Source organism: Leptonychotes weddellii, chromosome 14 (assembly GCF_054177405.1).
Source record: "Leptonychotes weddellii isolate Sample4059 chromosome 14, ASM5417740v2, whole genome shotgun sequence".
NCBI classification, from domain to species: Eukaryota; Metazoa; Chordata; class Mammalia; order Carnivora; family Phocidae; genus Leptonychotes; species Leptonychotes weddellii.
In genome coordinates, this window is record NC_138382.1 from 76,787,774 (window position 1) to 76,805,277 (window position 17,504).

The window sequence follows — 17,504 nt, forward strand, 5'->3', positions numbered from 1 at the left end:
TGGCCCCACTGTTCTGCTCTTCAGCGGGGAAGCCTAGGGCTGCTGAGAGGAGGAGGGGGCCACTGGACGCCCTGCCCTCCACCCGCACCCCAGCATTTAAATCCTCTATGCCAATTTTTTTTTCCTCCGTGATAAAATATTCATGTCAGCAGAGCAGGCCCTCTTTGGGAAGGCTGCATGTGTCTAGCTTAGGCTTTGCACAAGCTTTTAAAGAGCAGAACGTTTTTCCTACTCTCTAAGCATTTTCTGAGTCCTGAATCAATAATGCACTTTACTGGGCTTCTCTGGATGCAGCTTTTCTTCCTCCCTGCACCCTGCCCCCACCCTGCCCAGTCTCTCTCTCTCTCTCTCCCCCTTTCTCTCTCTCCTTCTTTCTTTCGTCCTCCCATCCCCCTTCTTTACTTTTCTTTACTTTTTAAAGAGGTATTAAATGCAAGTGTCGGGCTGTTTGGGTGGCGGGCCGCGGGTGGGGAGTGGGGTATGCCGGAGGGGACAGCAGAGAGCAGCCCGGCAGTTGCCAGGCAGGCAGTCCTAGGCGGAACAGATTTCATCTGTGCGCAGGAGGGGGCGAGGAGGAGCGGCTGAGCCTTCCGCTGGCCCTGGTGGGGAAGGGTTTGAGCTCCTGACATGGGGGAGGAGGAGAGCTTGGGCGAATCTGGCTTCTCTCAGTTCTTTTTCAAATCAATTAGAAAATGTTTACAGCAAAACCAGAGGAAACAGGACCAACACGTAAAAGAAAGGGGGCCTGGAGCAAAGAAAATACGTGGAGCGTGAGCCAAAATATATTGCCAAACTTTCTAGGGAGAGAGCAGTCTAGTATGGCCTTTCTGTTTATGGTAATGAGTTCCCTGTCACTGGGGGTGTGCAAACGGCAGGGGAGCCATTCCTTGAGACAGACGCCTACGTGTGTCTGGTCAGTTATGTGCTGCCAGGTGAGGGGCTGGGGTGCAGAAGTCTCCCTTGGGGGGTGGGCCACACAGACCAGCCAAGGCTCTCTTCAGCTGGGATAGAACTTCCCACTTCAAACATTCCTAGAATTCTGGCTGTGGGAAGAATCCACACATGCCCAGGGCAAAACAGAATGTATTGTTTTTTCTAATGTTTTTTTAAACAGTGCAGCCGTTCCCCCCCACCCCCATGGTTTCAGTTACCCACAGTCAGCCGAGGTCTGGAAGTAGATGATCCTCCTGGCATGTCGTGAGAAGGTCAATAGCAGCCTACGGCTTCGCCCCATGCCCGGGTCACGCCCTCACTCCATCCCAACACACGGGCATTTTACTATCTCACGGCACACGAGGGGTGAGTGCAGCACAGGAAGGTAGGTGGAGAGAGGGAGACCACGTTCATGGCACCTTCGTTACAGTATTTGGCTATGATAGTTCTATTTTATGAGTCATCATCGTTAACCTCTTACGGTGCCTACTTTATAAATTAAACTTTATCATAGGTATGTACATACAGGAAAAAAACGGTATATATAGGACTTGGTTTCAGGCATCCCCTGGGGGCGTTGGAAAGTATCCCTTGTGCATAAAGGGGGGAGACTACTATAAAATGTTAAGTTCCTGTAGAGACGAACTCTCGTGTCGCCCACCAGAGCTCTGCCAAGACGCCGCCCATCCCCTCTGGCTGTTCAGCTGAGGGAGGAAACTGGCCCTTCTGGGTCTGCGATCCTGGAGGGCAGCGTTTGGCATTTGCATCCCTTCCCCTCTGACCGTGGCTTCCCAGCTGACCCTCTCCTGGACAGTCCGCCAGGGCAGCCTGACAGCCTCGGGTCGGCAGAAAGTCTTACTGGCTGTGTCTGGAGGGGAAGCCAGAGGTGGGGTACAGGACTGCGGAGCTGGCATCCCTGCTGGAGGGTGCTCCCACATCTCTCAGGAGTCAGTTAACCACACAGTCCTAGCTGGGTGGTGCTGGGCAGGTCGCTTACCCTCTCTGAGCCGCACCAGGGCAGGAAGATTGAGTGAGGCCAGCGAGAAAGTGCCCCTTGCGAACACTCTCAGGGGATCCAGTTGCTGGGGGTGGGAATGTTTGGCAAATTCCACTTCGTGCAAACAGTCATTGAGGGTATGGGGCAAGGGTGGGCAAGACCTGGTCCCTGCTGGCCTAGAGTCCAGCCCCAGTCATGGAAGGTTCTGGAAGGAGGTAAATTGCGGGCAGGGTTGAAGTGAAAGGCCTCCCTTTCCTCCCAAACAATTTGGGGAACTGGGGCAGTGGAGAGGTGCTCTGGGCAGCTGAAGACCCGAAGCCAGGACAGGTTCGAAGGGTCTGAGGTGGACTTTTGCCCAGGAGATGCCCACTGTGGCTGGTTCAGAGTCAAGGTCTGGGGGTGAGCCGGTGGGGAGTGGTGGCTGTCGCTGTGGCCTCCGGATGCTCATTGTCAGGATGGATGAGTCCAGGGAAGGTCCCTTGTCCAGGCCCCTGGCCTTACCTATAAGTAGTGGCTGGGCTGGGAAGAAACAGCTCTAACAAAAAACCAAAACAACAACAACAACAACAACAAAAAACCCACCCCAACACGAGAAGCCTCCCTGGCCAGCTGCAGCTCCAGCCCTGAAATGCCATTGCAGGGGGGTTGGTTTCCACTGATTCACGAGCAGGGAGGGGTGACCTTGCTGCGGTCCAGGCTTCAGCTCAAACAGAAACCCGAAAGGGAAAGGGGAGAAGCTTGCAGGTGGAGGGAGTTAAAGAGGGGAGAGCAACAGGGACAGGGGTCAGTGGAATCACTGGAGGAGAGGACAGGGAGGGAGGGGGATGGGGGGGAGTCGTAGGGGGGTGGTGGGATGGTTAGAGACCGGCAGGGCAGCTAGAATTAAAATCTGTTCCCAACAGAATCTCGTTTCTGCTTTGTTAATAATGTATGCCCGTTGCAACTTCTCTTACCAATAAATAGGAAATAATTTGTTAGGGAGAATTCCCCTGGCACCCCGGCTTTCTCCCTGGAGTAGAGTTGGGGATGCCAAATGGTGTGGGGGACTGAGGAACGTGGACCTGGGGAGGTCAGTGTCAGAGCTCAATCATTTCATGAATGGGGAAACTAAGGCACAGATAGGGCAAGGCCCCACCCAAGGTCATACATGGGGTTAAGAACAGTCTCCTAAATCCCAGCTCCGTGGGTCAGGGAAGTTATTATTGACTTACACACCTGCCCCAGGTGTGTAAGAGTTTCCCCCAGAGTTCTAGAAGCATCATGCAAGGTGGAGGGTGGGGCTAGCTCAGCTGCCCATTGGCTTCCCCCACATTTGCTCCTCCCTAAGTCCTGTTCTGCAAGAGGGAGCTGGTGTTGCCTGGCCTGACCCTCGGAACCCACTGCCCCACGTCCCTCCCTCTTGGCGCCCCTCACCACCCCTCCCTAGGGCTCCCCTTGGCCTCCTGCTACAGGCAGATGCCTCCAGCCGCGCTGAGGTTGACGGGTTGAGCATGAGACAGTTCAGTTGGCAACTCGACAGACAGGTTCAAAAAAATCTGTCAGCTGCTAAACTGTTCCCTGGGCCTGCCCACATGCCTGGGTGGAAGAGCGATGGGCTGTCTGCCTCCCGGTGGAACCTGAATCTCGAGGGAGCGGCCCAGGTCTGGGGGCGGCGGTGTCCTTCCCTTTTGGGTGAAGGGCACAGTTTCCTGACTTGTCTCCGAGCCCAACTCCCTTGGCTTCTTGTCCCACCTCGGCCACTGGGAAGCAGCCTGACCTTGAGACGTTGCTCAGCCTTTCCTCATTTATAGAGTGTAAGTTGAAAGACCCCATCTTCCAGGCCAGGGCACGTGCAGGGTGTGGACCTTGCTGCGGGCTCGAACCGCGGGGCTGGTGACAGCCCAGATGCTGTCCCTCCATCCATCATTGGTGAGCTGGGGCTGCACAAGGTGCTTGCCATGCGGCACCTGCTGTAATCCTCAGGAGGGCCCCGAGGAGTCAGGCTGCTCACCCCTCGCTGGATTCCATCCTCTCCACCAAGTTTTCCCAAGGATCCCCGAGGAGTGCCAGGGCCTTGGCTGCCGTGAGGAAGGAGGAGGATGAGGCCGCTGCCCTCATGGCGCTTCCCCTCCAGTGGAGAAGTTGAGACTCAACCTGGGGAAGTGGAGAGACTCGTGTGTGGCTGGGGCGGAGCCTGGGGGAAGGGCTGTCCCCACTCGTCCAGCTACAGATCACAGAGCCCTTCCCACCGTGTTCTGGCCACATTCCCAAACCCCGCCCCATCGGAGTCCAGCGACTGAAATCTCATCTCGACACAGGTTAGAATGCAAGGCTGGTCGGCACGGGCTGTTTTTTCCTCTTCTCGAGACTTGGTTACGGCTCCAGGGGCTGCCCCTGCACAGGGTCCTTGGTAGGGGCCCAGAGGTCCGAACAACCTGCCTTCCCCTGGGCTCGGTTTCCTGCGTCCCTGCTAACAGTCGACTTTCCCACTCAATTATATTTTTTGCCTGAAGCTTGTCTACACTGTTTACAGCCTGGCCTCTGACTCCCAGCTGTACCCTTTGCACAGAAAATAACATAAGAACAAAAGCATTCAAGAGACCATTGAAAGGCCTGAAATTCGTGGTACGAAATGGTTTCTCCATAGAAAAGTTCTTTCCAGGCGACTCCTGCTCAGTGTCTCTGTGGGTCTGTCTGTTCCCACCCCATTCTCTGGTGCTCTTGTCCTAGCTGTCTGCCTTCCCCTTGCCCTGCACCCCTGCCTTCACCCCTCCCCATCAGCCCCACAACCTAATCTTTCAGGTGACTTGCCTTGGTGTGTGTGCAGAGATAGGAGAGGCACAGACAGGACGGGCTCGGTTTCCCCAAGATTTCCTAGGCTCGGCCCCTCTGTGTTCAGAGGAAGTGACGTGGGGGGCTGGCATGTACTCGGTTTCTCGGTCTGTAGCACTGGCCACCCCGGGGTTGCTGGGAGGATGCCATTCGGAATGTGTGCGAAGTGCCCAGCCCAGCCCTGGCACATGGTTCACACGCAATGAATGGCATGATCATTATGCACGTCTGAGCCCGCAGTCCCCAAGGCGGTCCGTGTCTTATGTGAAGTTCTGGTTTTACCGTTAATGAGCTGGTTGGCCTCAGCCTTCCTTCTTCCCATCGAAGGTTGCTGGAAGAGCCCCTGAGCTAGTGTATTTGAAGCTGCTGTTTAATAATTATTGCTACCATTTGGAGATGTTTTCTAGGTATTTCGTACACATTATTTCACATGATGTTGGATGAGAGACTACATATTCAGAGAGGTAAAGCAACATTCTCAAGGTCACACAGCCTCAAGGGATAGAGCTGAGATTAGACCCAGGACTTTCAGACCCCAAAGCCGGTTTCCTAACTGGGGAGACAGGACCCCACGAATCCCCAGAGTTTGCATGGAAAATGCTGTGTGTTACATTTTTCTTTGGAGACAGTTTCAAACCTTTTAATCAGGGGTATGATTTTTATTTATTTACTTCTTGGGGAATATTCATGAAATGTCTAAAAAGTAATTACTGCTTTCGATGATAATATCAAATGTTGGCTTCGGTATCATCCTAAAAAGTTAAAGGTGTGCCTCCAACACCCCAACTTTCTGGTTTTAGGCCAGGTATTAGGCACCAGGTATTGTTTGGATTGTGTTTGAGTATTAGTCTGATCTCATAGAGACGGGTGGAAATGTGCAGACCAAGAAGGCGGGCAGACGCCGGCCCTCCAGCCCGGCCCCTCCCTCACACCTGCCGTCATGAGCTGTCAGATTGAGGCACAGCACTGGGGGAGGGGGACTTGGGGTAAAATGGGCTCCCAACCCCAGGCTCCTCCTCGGGAACCTTCGCCAGGGGAGAACAGAAGGAAAGCGAGGGCGAGAGCAAATGGTGTTTGGGAAGGACCGCTGGTTCAGCGTGGACAGCGCCTTCAACAGGAGACACAGCCCACACCCCGAAATGGTTAAATGGAATTCCAAGATCTTGGGGCGGGAGGGCGGTGGAAGGGGGGAAGAGAAATAGGAGCGAGAGGGAGAGAATTGTGCTGGCGATGCCTTGGGATTTATTTATCGTGCTCGCTGTTGATTAAGCCCGCTCAGCAGCAGGCGCGGGGCTGGTAAATACACAGGCTGATTCATTAGTTTCTGACCATCTGCTTCCCGGGCCGGGGGGGCGGGGGGGGCCAGTGGGCCCTCCAGGTTATGGCAGCGTGGTGTCGGCAGCCGGGCTGGAGCCCCCGTCCCCTGACAGAGCTGGCCATGTCAGTCTTGGTGGTGACAGACAGGCCAGCACAGTTGTGCAGGATCCCTCGTCCTGTGGTGGGGACCACCAAGAGGCTAGGCAGGGTGAGGGAAGGTAGGGCAGGGGGATGAAGAAGGACCGGGGAAAGGTGAGGTGTGGGTGATTCACAGAAGTCAGGGGTTGGCAGGAATAATATCAGCATTCAACATGAGATTTATTAATAGTAATCCAATTGTCATTATATTAATAACTAATTAATATGATGACAGTCATAACTATAATTTGGTGAGTGGCTACTGAGGTCCAGGCCCTATACAGAGGTTTTACCACATTGTCCCAGATAAGCACACTGATGTCACATGACGGATGACAAAGGAACTGGGTTTAAATGTTGAGTCAGGCAAGGAGGGCTTCCTGGAGGAGGTGCATGGGGGAGGGCTCTGAAAATGCTGAGGAGAGAGAGTGGCTGCAGGAACACAAGCTCAGAGGTGAGAGAGGATGAGGCAGCCAGGGAAAAGGCGCCTTCGGTGCTGGATTGATAGGAGTTATCCAGGTGGGCAAAGAAGCATGTTGTCTAGTACCCGTGTCTTCGGAACCAGGCTGGAGGAGGAACGCTCCAGACAGAGCTTCTGGGGAAATCATCAAAAACTTGCAATTCAGTCCTGCCCCTCTGAACCCGTCCTCCTACCCTGACCTTCCCCTCGCCCCCAGCTTTGGGATGAGGCATGTATTCGTTTGCTAGGGCCCAGGTGGCATAAACAACAGAAATCTATTTGTTCATGGCTCTGGAGGCTAGAAGTCTAAGATCCAAGTTTGCTTGACCCTTGAAGACCAAGGTGAGTCTGGTTTCCTCTGAGGCCCCCTCCCCGGGGCTGGCAGATGGCCGCCCTCCTCCTGCTTCTTCACAATGGTTTCCCGCTGGGTGCACTCGCCTCTGGTGTCTCTCTGTGGATCCAGATTTCCTCTCTTTACAGGGACCCCAGTCATGTTGGATCAGGCCCCACCCTGAGGGCCTCATTTTAACTTAATCTCCCTTTAAAGGCCCTCTCTCCAACCAGTCACATTCCCACATCCTGAGGTTTAGGGCTTCAACATACGAATTTCGAGGGAGACACAATTTAGTCCCTAACAAGGTGCCGGGGGATTGGAAGGGGACCTGGGGGGTGAGAAGGGGGAGATTGCTGGGTGGTGGGTGGGGATGCCAGCCTAGGGGCAAACTGTGTTCTCCTGCCCCCAGTGTCCCTGTGTGAGCTCTCGCACATTTCCATCCCAAATGGCATGACCATGACCGGAGCTGATTCCGCCTCTGGACTGAGTGCCCTTTGCTGCTGTCGGCAGAGGGACTGGGGCGGACGTTGTCCCCCACCCCACGGGCAGGCTTGCTTCCTCTAATCACCAGGCCTGGCCTCTGCAGGCCATTGAGCCATCCCCAGGGGCCTCTCAGGCCCTTCCCATTCGGGGTGACGGCACAGGGTCACTCCGCTGGAGCTGGAGGAAGCTGGGACCCACAAGCTGAGTCAGACCGTCTCCCTGCCACGTTGCATGTGAGGACACTAGAGTTTCAGGACAGCCCCGAGGTTGTCCGGGACAGGAACAGGTTCATCCTCAAACACCACCCACTGTCAAGGAGGCCTGGGCCAGTCCTGCCTAGTCCCAGGCCTCCAGCAGTTTCCCCATCTGCTGAACGAGGGGTTGGACTCAGCGGTCAACCCCTTCCAACCCGAGGTTTGCGGGTCCTGAGTAATCAGCAGGCCTGGGCCAGGTTTGGTGGGGGGTGGCACCATAGGGGACCAAGGACAGAGCTATTTTGGTCAAAGAGGGCTTTGTGGAACCTGCCTCAGTAAAACCCTGGGCCAGCCTGCGCACCGAGGACCCCTGGGCAGGCTGGGAACGTGTCCTTCACAAAGGGTATCAGCCACCACGGCCGGAGGCCACCATGGTAATGCCCGCGGGGGCATCAGCTCAGCCGCCCAGGAGGCAACGCGCCCACTCCCCTGTGGGAGCAGAGTGGCTCATTCTGGAGTGAGAGACTTTAACTCAGATCCAAGCTGTTTGGTCTCTGAGCAAACCAGAGACCTGAAATATTCATCACAAAGGGATGTGAGTGGTCTGGGCGCTGTGATTCTTCGTGACAGCTTTTTTTTTTTTTTTTTTTTTTTTTTAGTAGACTATGTTTTAGAGCAGTTTTAGGCTTACAGAAAATTGAGCCCACAGGGGCGGGAGTTCCCAATGCCGCCTTGCCTCCCCATGAACACTTCCCTCTGCTATTCACATTTGCACTGGCTTGGTACATGTGTTACAGCTGATGAGCAACATCGACAGTCATTGTGAACCAGAGCCCAGAGTTACATCAGGGGTCCCTCTCAGTGTTGTCAGCTCGGTGGGTTTGGACCAAAGCACAGCGTCCTGCCTCCACCATAACCGTGTCACACAGAATCGCTTCACTGCCCTAGAATTCCCCTGTGCTCCAACCCGGGCAACTAGGCACTGGTGACATTTCCAGGCCTCCGGGTGAGTTCATGCAGTGGACAGACACGGGGAATGGATCTGAACCGCCATGGAGGGGAGCCACGGTGGGTGCCCGCTGGGCCCCGGAGTGGGCTGCCAGCCTTCTTGGGGCAGGGTGGGGGGAGAGAGTGCGAGTGGGGGCTGTGCTCTGCCTTCTGCAGCCAGCATCCCCCACTGAGCCCGCCAGGCCTGTGCCAAGGCCCTGGAACGACTCGCCACAACGATGCACCCCCGTGAGAGGAGGCTGTAGACACTCAGCATCCTCCCAGCGCGCCCAGACTACGCGTGAGGTGGGCACACGGGCCATGGGGCAGAGGCGGGTGTGACTGCCGTGCTCTGCAGCAGAGGCCGAGGCGTGGCTCCCGGCGCTTGGTGGGTGCCTTGGGCCAGGGCCCCCACCTTCCCGAGCCCGGGTTCCTTCATCTGGAGCGCGGAGCTAATACTCGCATTCTGTGTTCGGAAGTGAGATAGCAAACGGGAGAAGTGACACGAGGAGGTCTGTAACTGATAGACATCGCGGGCGGAGACTCCGACTTCCTCTCCCACCTCATTCCTGTTGCTATAATGCTATTGGTTTAAAGGGCCAGAAAGGCGTCTTGGCGTAGGAGATGTTTAAAGAGTTAAGAATGTGAGTAGGAATTTTCAAGGCAGACGGAGAGTGGAAGGGCACATGGAGGAGAGGGAATATGGTCTGCGAAGGCTCAGAGGCGCAGACAAGCTGGGTGTGGAGGGCAGGAGTGCTCTGTGGGCCGGGCCCCAGGAGAACAGTGGCTGGAGGTATGGTGGAAGGAGAGCACTAAAGAGTCGCATTAAAGAGGCGGGACTCTACCTGCAGGCCATGAGGAACCATGGGGGCCTTGGGAGCAGGTGACTAACACCCGCCCTTCTTGATTGTCTGTATTTGGAGTAGGGGCAAGTGTGCGTTTTCTTGGGAAGCCATAGACTTGCATGCCTCTGTGTGCTTTGGGGGAATGGGTACAAATCACCAGCCCAAAGGAGGTTCCTGGTGCCCAGACCCCAGAGCACGTGCTCCGCCACTTCCGGGCAGGCGCCCGGGGCGGGTGCGCAGTCGGGGCCAGGCCGGGCGGGGTCTCCCGGGCCCCGCCCCGGCCCCGCCCCCCAGCTGCCAGCGCCCACCCTTCCCTCTCCTCCTCCCGCAGGAGAACCCCTACCTGTGCAGCAACGAGTGTGACGCCTCCAACCCGGACCTGGCCCACCCGCCCCGGCTCATGTTCGACAAGGAGGAGGAGGGCCTGGCCACGTACTGGCAGAGCGTCACGTGGAGCCGCTACCCGAGCCCGCTGGAAGCCAACATCACCCTGTCGTGGAACAAGAGCGTGGAGCTGACGGACGACGTGGTGGTGACCTTCGAGTACGGCCGGCCCACGGTCATGGTCCTGGAGAAGTCCCTGGACAACGGGCGCACGTGGCAGCCCTACCAGTTCTACGCGGAGGACTGCATGGAGGCCTTCGGCATGGTGGCGCGGCGCGCCCGCGACCTGTCGTCCTCGGGCGCCCACCGCGTGCTGTGCACCGAGGAGTACTCGCGCTGGGCCGGCTCCAAGAAGGAGAAGCACGTGCGCTTCGAGGTGCGGGACCGCCTGGCCATCTTCGCTGGCCCCGACCTGCGCAACATGGGCAACCTCTACACGCGGCTGGAGAGCGCCAAGGGCCTCAAGGAGTTCTTCACCCTCACGGACCTGCGCATGCGGCTGCTGCGCCCCGCGCTGGGGGGCACCTACGTGCAGCGGGAGAACCTCTACAAGTACTTCTATGCCATCTCCAACATCGAGGTCATTGGCAGGTAAGGCCTGCTGGGGGGCACTGGGACGTTACCTGGGTCCTGGGATGTCGCCTGGGTCCCGGGATATTACCTGGTACTCAGGATGTTACCTGGTTCCCAGGATGTCACCTGGGTCCCGGGATGTTAGCTGGTACTCAGAATGTTACCCGGGTCCCAGAATGTTCCCTGTTTTCTGGGATTTTACCTGGTTCCTGGGATGTTAGCTAGTACTCAGGATGTTACCTGGTTCCCGGGATGTCACCTGGTTCCTGGGATGTTACCTGGTTCCTGGGATGTTAGCTAGTACTCAGGATGTTACCTGGTTCCCGGGATGTCACCTGGTTCCTGGGATGTTACCTGGTTCCCAGGATGTCACCTGGGTCCCGGGATGTTAGCTAGTACTTAGAATGTTACCTGTTTGCCAGGATGTCGCCTGGGTCCTGGGATGTCACCTGGGTCCCGGGGTGTTAGCTGATACTCAGGATGTTACCTGGTTCCCAGGATGTTGCCTGGGTCCTGGGATGTTGCCCAGGTCCTGGGATGTTAGCTAGTACTCAGGATGTTACCTGGTTCCCAGGATGTCACCTGGTTCCTGGGATGTTACCTGGTTCCCAGGATGTTGCCTGGGTCCTGGGATGTTAGCTAGTACGCAGAATGTTACCTGTTTGCCAGGATGTCGCCTGAGTCCTGGGATGTCACCTGGGTCCGGGGGTGTTAGCTGATATTCAGGATGTTACCTGGTTCCCAGGATGCTGCCTGGGTCCTGGGATGTTGCCCAGGTCCTGGGATGTTAGCTGATACTCAGGATGTTATCTGGTTCCCAGGATGTCGCCTGGGTCCTGGGATGTTAGCTAGTACTCAGGATGTTACCTGGTTCTCGAGATGTTACCTGGTACCCAGGATGTTACCTGGTTCCTGGGATGTTAGCTGATACTCAGGATATGACCTGGTTTCTGGGACATTACCTGGTACCTGGGATGGTACCTGGTATTACATCAAAGGGGCTGCCTACGGTGGCCAGGGCTGCACAGACAAGATACCTGGTTTTTCCATGGAGGGAGGTGAATGATGGATGATAAATGTCCTCTGGAGGGCCTGGAGGGCTGGAAGGTCTAGAGGAGACCAGTGGAGCTGGGCAATGTGGGCAGGGCTTGGGCGAAAGCCGAGCGCTCAGGAGGTGCTCTGTAACCATCCAGCAACTCAGTGAATTGATGCTTGTGTCTGGGGGTCCCCAAGACCACCCTCAGGCTCCATGATTTTCTAGAAGGACAGAACCTAGCAAAACAGTACGCTCTCAGTTACAGTTTATTACACTGAAAAGAGAGTAAAGTTAGCAACAGACAAAGGTCCATGCGTGTGCTCCTGGAGACCGAAGTGTGAGCTTCTGTTTGTCCTCTCCCAGTGCAGTCCTGCAGACAGTACTCAGTCCTCCCAGCAATGATGTGTGGCATAGCCCCAGCTAGGGAAGTTTGCCCAAGCCTTGGTATCCAAGGGTTTTTTGGGAATTGATCATGTAGGCGTGGCTGACTGCCTGTATGGTTGACCTTGGTCTTCAATCCCTTGACCTAGAGGCCCCCTGCCATAAATCATATCATCACCGTAAACCAAACTAATGTGTCCCAAAGCCCCAGGTAAACAAAGACACTTACCAGGCAAGACATTCCAGTGGCTCAGAGATTACCTCGCCGAAGCCAGTCAAGGGCCAAACTTTTCTTTGGCAAATGCAGGGTGTGGACAACCCACACATGCTGAGTTCATCCTTTGCTCACAGCTTTGGAGAAGAATATGTTTCCAGGCCACTTTGGCCGAAGGCAAAAGACCATCGTAGATAAAAACTAGGCCTTAGATCCCCAGGAAAGATGGCGGATGATTAAGTGACTCCATGATATCTGGATCATTTGTTCCTTCAACAGATCATGTGCCGGTCTGTAGGGGCAAGAACTCTATCCCTGAGCCAGCTCCCTAACACCCTGGTCTGCGCTCAGGAGAGGCTCAGGGAAGCCTCATCCCTGGGTCAGCGAGCGGTCAGTGATAAGGGGCAGCAGCATGTGATGCTCTCCTAGTGTGACTCCCAGACTGGCAGCATCAGCAGCGCTTGGAAACTTCCTAGAAATGCCAGTTCTCGGGCCCCACGCCAGACCTACTGCATCAGAACCTCCAGGGGTGGGCCCAGCAATCTGTGTTCCAGTGAGCCGTCCGGGGATTCTAATGCATGCCCTAGTCTGAGAACACTGGCTGGTTGGGAGCACGGTTCCGGAGCCAGACAGCCTTGTTGGATTCCCAGCACTGCCATCCACGGGCTGTGAGACCCCGGACAAGGACCCTTCTGTGCCCCAGTTTCCCACCTGTGGAATGGGGATGATAACAATCACGCCCTTCTCATTGGATGGTGGTGACAGTTAAACCGGCTAATCAGGATCGGGCACATGGCTTAGGCCATGTGGGCAGGGGTCCCACCAAGAACCCTGCTGGGACAACATACACCAGGAGCGTCTTTCCACAGCAGGATCCAAAGACCCCAAGTATAGAATTACTGATGAGAGGAAAAAGCAATTTGTTGCATGGTGTGTCTAGTATAATCCCTCTTCTGTAAAATGTATAATACACCCATGTGCGTAATTTCTACATCTTGGGGAGACATTGGAAAGAAATCTGTCCGGGCACAGGAAGAGCATCAGGGGTTCGGGGCAAAGGCTGGGAGCTTGTGTGCTGATAGATCACTGTGGTCCAGCCTGCAGAGTGGGGCTGTTGTTTTCAGCTCGTGTTTGCCTTTTAGTTTACTTGGACTCTGCTTGTGTATTCCAGGGGGGCCAAGGCAAAGGCAAGTGGTTGACGAGGTGGTTCAGGGTCAAGGCTGACAGGTGCACGTGCAGGGGCCTGTATTTCTGACACCTGTGACTTCTAACCCTCCCCTGCTTGGGGCAGGGTATGTTAAATCAGGAATGTTCTGGAAATCACCTGATAAATGGCCACTGTTGTGGAAGCTGGGGGTCGAGGATGGAGCTCTCTGATCTGCGTCCAGGTTTTGGGCCTCTGGTCCTCTCGGTGACCTCTGCCTGCCCTGGGGATGCAGTGGCTAGTATAAGACCCTTCCTTCACTCTGCAGTCCCAGCCAGCTTAGCACCATGTGGTGGTTGGAACCAGATCTCCACACCTTCTGGGGGTTGCATCCGCCTTTCTCATCTGCCTTGGGCTCCTGCAGGGGGACCCTCATCTTCAGGAGTGTGGTCAACGGCCCTCCTTCCACCTCATTGGGTGATCTGGGGCCAGGTGAGCCGGTCCCAGCCCTGCCCCTCTCCACCCTTCTCCAGGCCTCAGTTTCCCACCTGTAACTTGAGGACTGGGCGCCTGGAGACCACATCTCCCTGGCAAGATGGAAGGGTGGCCCCTGCTCAGCAGCTCCCAGCTCCCCTTGGCACCCAGCCCCAGCGGGCGGCGGGGATTAGACTTAGTGGTGGCCAAAGTACGGCAATCAATTCACAGATGAAGTAAGTACTCTTCAGGTGGCTGGTTGGCAGGAAAGCAGCAGCTTGGCTTATCAATTAATTAGGTCTGGTTAGATGGTTCAGCAAAGGGCTGCAACTTCCTCCACTTTTCCTTTTTAAATTCTGGGTGGGAAAACCCAGCAGTGCTAGGGAGTCAGAGAGGCCCAGGAGACAAGACAGGGCGGCAAAGGCGTATGGAGGAACCGCCCAATGATGTCCTGAGTGGGCACCTGGGGACCTCCCGGGGCCTCTCAGGTTCTGGGATCTCAGACTGAACCCGTTCTGGGATTCCCTGAGTCTCATGGCCCCGTGTGCCTCCCTTTGTAGCCTGCCAACAATAGTAGCTGATACTGAGCATTTGCTACAGTCTCACTGACTGAGTCTCATTGAGCTCCAAGCTAAGGGCTTCATGTGCATTTTCTTATTTAATTAATAGTCATTTGACTCCCCAATGGGTTATTGAATTGCTAAGATCCCACAAGCCGAGAACATGGCATTGAGCAAGCCAGTCCTGATCCCCACCTTTCCCTATAGAGACAGCGCTCCCCTCTACCTCCTGTTTTCAGACGCAGAGGCTGAGGTCAGGGAATATAAGGAGATCACACAGCTAAACTAAACACCAGACAGCCAAGATCCAACCCAGGCATGTCCAAGCTCAAGGGCATCTCTATATAGGGCCATCTCACTGACCCTCTCTCCCAATCCAAAGGTCTCTGGTACTGTGGTTTCTCCCAACCTGCCACTATTGTCAGCTATTTCCACCTGCAAGGGAGACTCAGATTGGGGGATGGGGGGGCAGAGGCAGCTGGCCACAGCAGGGGAGGGGGGCAGAGCAGCTGGAGAAAGTCCAGGGCCCTGTGGAATGAGGAATGGGTACAGAGCAGGGGTAAGAAGAGAGGCTTCAGCACCTTGAGGCCTCTGTCCCCACCAGCCTTGCCTCCCTGCCTCCCTGCGGGCCCTGACAAGTCCTGCCCACTCTGGGTCTGGGATAGAGAGAAGAGGGGGGTCTTACCTCCTATTCATTCCCGTTCCTAGAAGGCAGGAAGGGGGCTAGAGCTATTTTCTCCTTCCACATATGGACAAACTCAGGTGTAGAGCAGGAGAGCAGCTAGCGGGCTTTAACTGTGCAGCAAATCTGGGGTGACATCTGGATTTGGGAGGAAATGTGATCATCCCTTTACTGTCCTTGGAGCAGAGACGGAGCCCCCACCTCCACCCCAAGTGGTCAAGTGCAGCAAGGCCCGAACCCGGCCAGCATCATACAGGAGAGCTTTTTAAGATGACAGGTTCCCCAGCCCCACCACGAAAGAGCCTTGGATCCCATAAGTTTGGAGCAAGTTCCAGAAAGCCCTCTCTTTGCAAAGTTCCTCAAGCGAGTTGGAGAGGCAGGGCTCCATCACTGATTAGCTGGATCTCCTTAACCTGCCTGAGCCTCAGTTTTCTTATCTGCAAAATGGAAATATAGTAGCTCCCTCATCAGCTTGCGGTGAGGATTCATTGGGCTGATGTGTGCATGGAGCTTATTCCAGCATCCCCTTCCTCGGGCTAGGTGGCAGGATAGGTAAGGGAGGGAGGCGTGGGGCCATGGCTACATCCATCCCAGAAACTGGAGCTCAGAAAAGATGCAGGGAAGCATGCGTTCTTGGGTTAGTGTGGTGGCAAGCCCAAATGTCTACGGGGGCACGGAAGACACATCCCTGGGTGATGTAGACCCGTAGAGACAACAGGGAAGGGTGCGGTCTGTGGAGAAATGGGCAGAGCAGGCCCTTCACAGAACGAGAGACCAAATATTGCCAGATCTTCTGAGGTTACAAGAGAAGGCAGGCAGCAGGTATCTATGTAAGATCTCTTGATTTTGAAAATTTTGGCACCTACTTCAAAATTTTTTTTCAAAAGTCCTGTGCAGGTACAACAAAACACACTGGTGGCCCAGGGCAGCTCCTGAGCTGACCGTGTGTCCCTCACGCTCTGAGATGTTCCTGTCCTGTCGCAGGTGTGAAAGCATAGACACTGTACTAATAGGACTCAGCAGGTCCGTGGCAGGGTGGGCACCCAGGGGCTGGGGCGCGAGCAGACCAGCGAAACAGTTGCCAGTCCTGCCCACTCTGGGTCTAGGACAGAGAGTAGACGGCGGTCATCCGGTTCTCATCCCCAAACCCTGACCAGGGGCAAATTCCTCTGCTCAGAAAATTCTCGGAGGCTCCAGGGAACCAGTCCAGCTGGGCCTTTGTCAGCTGGGGACAGGGAAGGAGGAGCTTCCTGTCCTGGAGATATTTAAGCCCATCAGGGTGGTGTTTGTGGGAGATGATGGAGAGAGGTCCGTGGGTCAGATTAAGGTCCTGTGCACCTGTTCCGTACAACAATAATAAATGTTGATTAAGTAAACAGGAGCTTATAGATACCACTTAGAAATTTGGTGGGTGTTAGATTACAGGCATTGTGTCCTCACCCCCTTTTAACCCAAGAGGAGCTTGGAGGGGGAGGACACATGCCCCGTCCCAGAGACAGAACTGGGCCTGTATGGGCGCGTCTGACCCCGGACTGGCCGAGCCCACCGGCTTCGCCAGATTCTGCTCCGAGTCCCTGGGCCGGCTGACACCCACCTGGTTTCCTCCCCCCTCCCCCCTTCCCCACGTCTTGCCTTCTTGTCTTCTTCCACAAACGTCCTGTCTCTATTGATCACCCGGTAACTGGAGATGGACGGAACTCAGGACAAGAATAGAAACATCGGAGGGAAGATTTCTACTCTGGGCGCGAGTGTGGAGGGCAGTGGGTGGGGGTTGGGGGGTGCATCAGAGAGAGAGGCGCCTTCTTGCCCAACCTGTGTGCCTGGCCCTCCTTCTAGACTCTTCCCTGGGCCTTTCTGCAGGGAGCGTGTGAATTCCCCTGTAATGCTGGGACCCCACTCAAGGCAGAGCAGTTCCACTCCTAGGCATATCGGTGCGAAAGCAGGGAAAGCAGGGACTTGAAGGTATGTGTGCGCACCTGTGTTCACAGCAGCATCGTGCCCAGCAGCCCAAAGGTGGGCACAACCCAAGTGTCCGTTGACAGATGATGGATACATGAAATGTGGTCCGTCCATATTCCATGGAATGTTACTCAGCCTCAAAAAGTAAGGGAATTCTGACACCTGCTCCAACGTGGGTGAGCCCTGCGGACATGATGCTGAGTGAGATAAGCCGGACCCAAGGACAGGTATCCTCTGCCTCGGCTCAGATACGGTACCTGGAGAAGTCAGGATCAGAGCAACGGAAAATAACGGGAAGGCAGGGGTGCAGAGTTACCGTGTAGTGGGGACGGAGTTTCTGTTTGGGATGATGCAAACATTCTGGAGGCGGATGGTGGTGGTACTTACCCAGTAATGTGAATGTACTTAATGCCCCTGAACCAGGCACCTAAAAACGGGAAAATGGTAAATTTTATGTTACGTCTGTTTTACCTCAATTAAAAAAAAAAAGAAAAAGACTCTTGATCTTGGGGTCAGGAGTTCGAGCCCCACGTTGGGTGTAGAGATGACTTAAAAACATAAATAAATAAAAACTTAAAAAAAAAAAAAGAATAAGAAG

At 55.2% G+C, this 17,504-nt stretch overlaps 1 protein-coding gene across 3 annotated transcripts in view; it reads left to right on the top strand.

Moving 5' to 3' along the window:
- Positions 1-17,504, top strand: part of NTNG2 (netrin G2) — a 68,142-nt gene that overhangs the window by 20,388 nt on the left and 30,250 nt on the right. For all 3 annotated transcript variants that reach the window (XM_081803816.1, XM_081803817.1, XM_081803818.1), the window contains exon 4: positions 9,831-10,474. In XM_081803816.1, coding sequence (XP_081659942.1) covers positions 9,831-10,474 — 644 coding nt within the window. The remainder of the gene's footprint in view (positions 1-9,830; positions 10,475-17,504) is intronic.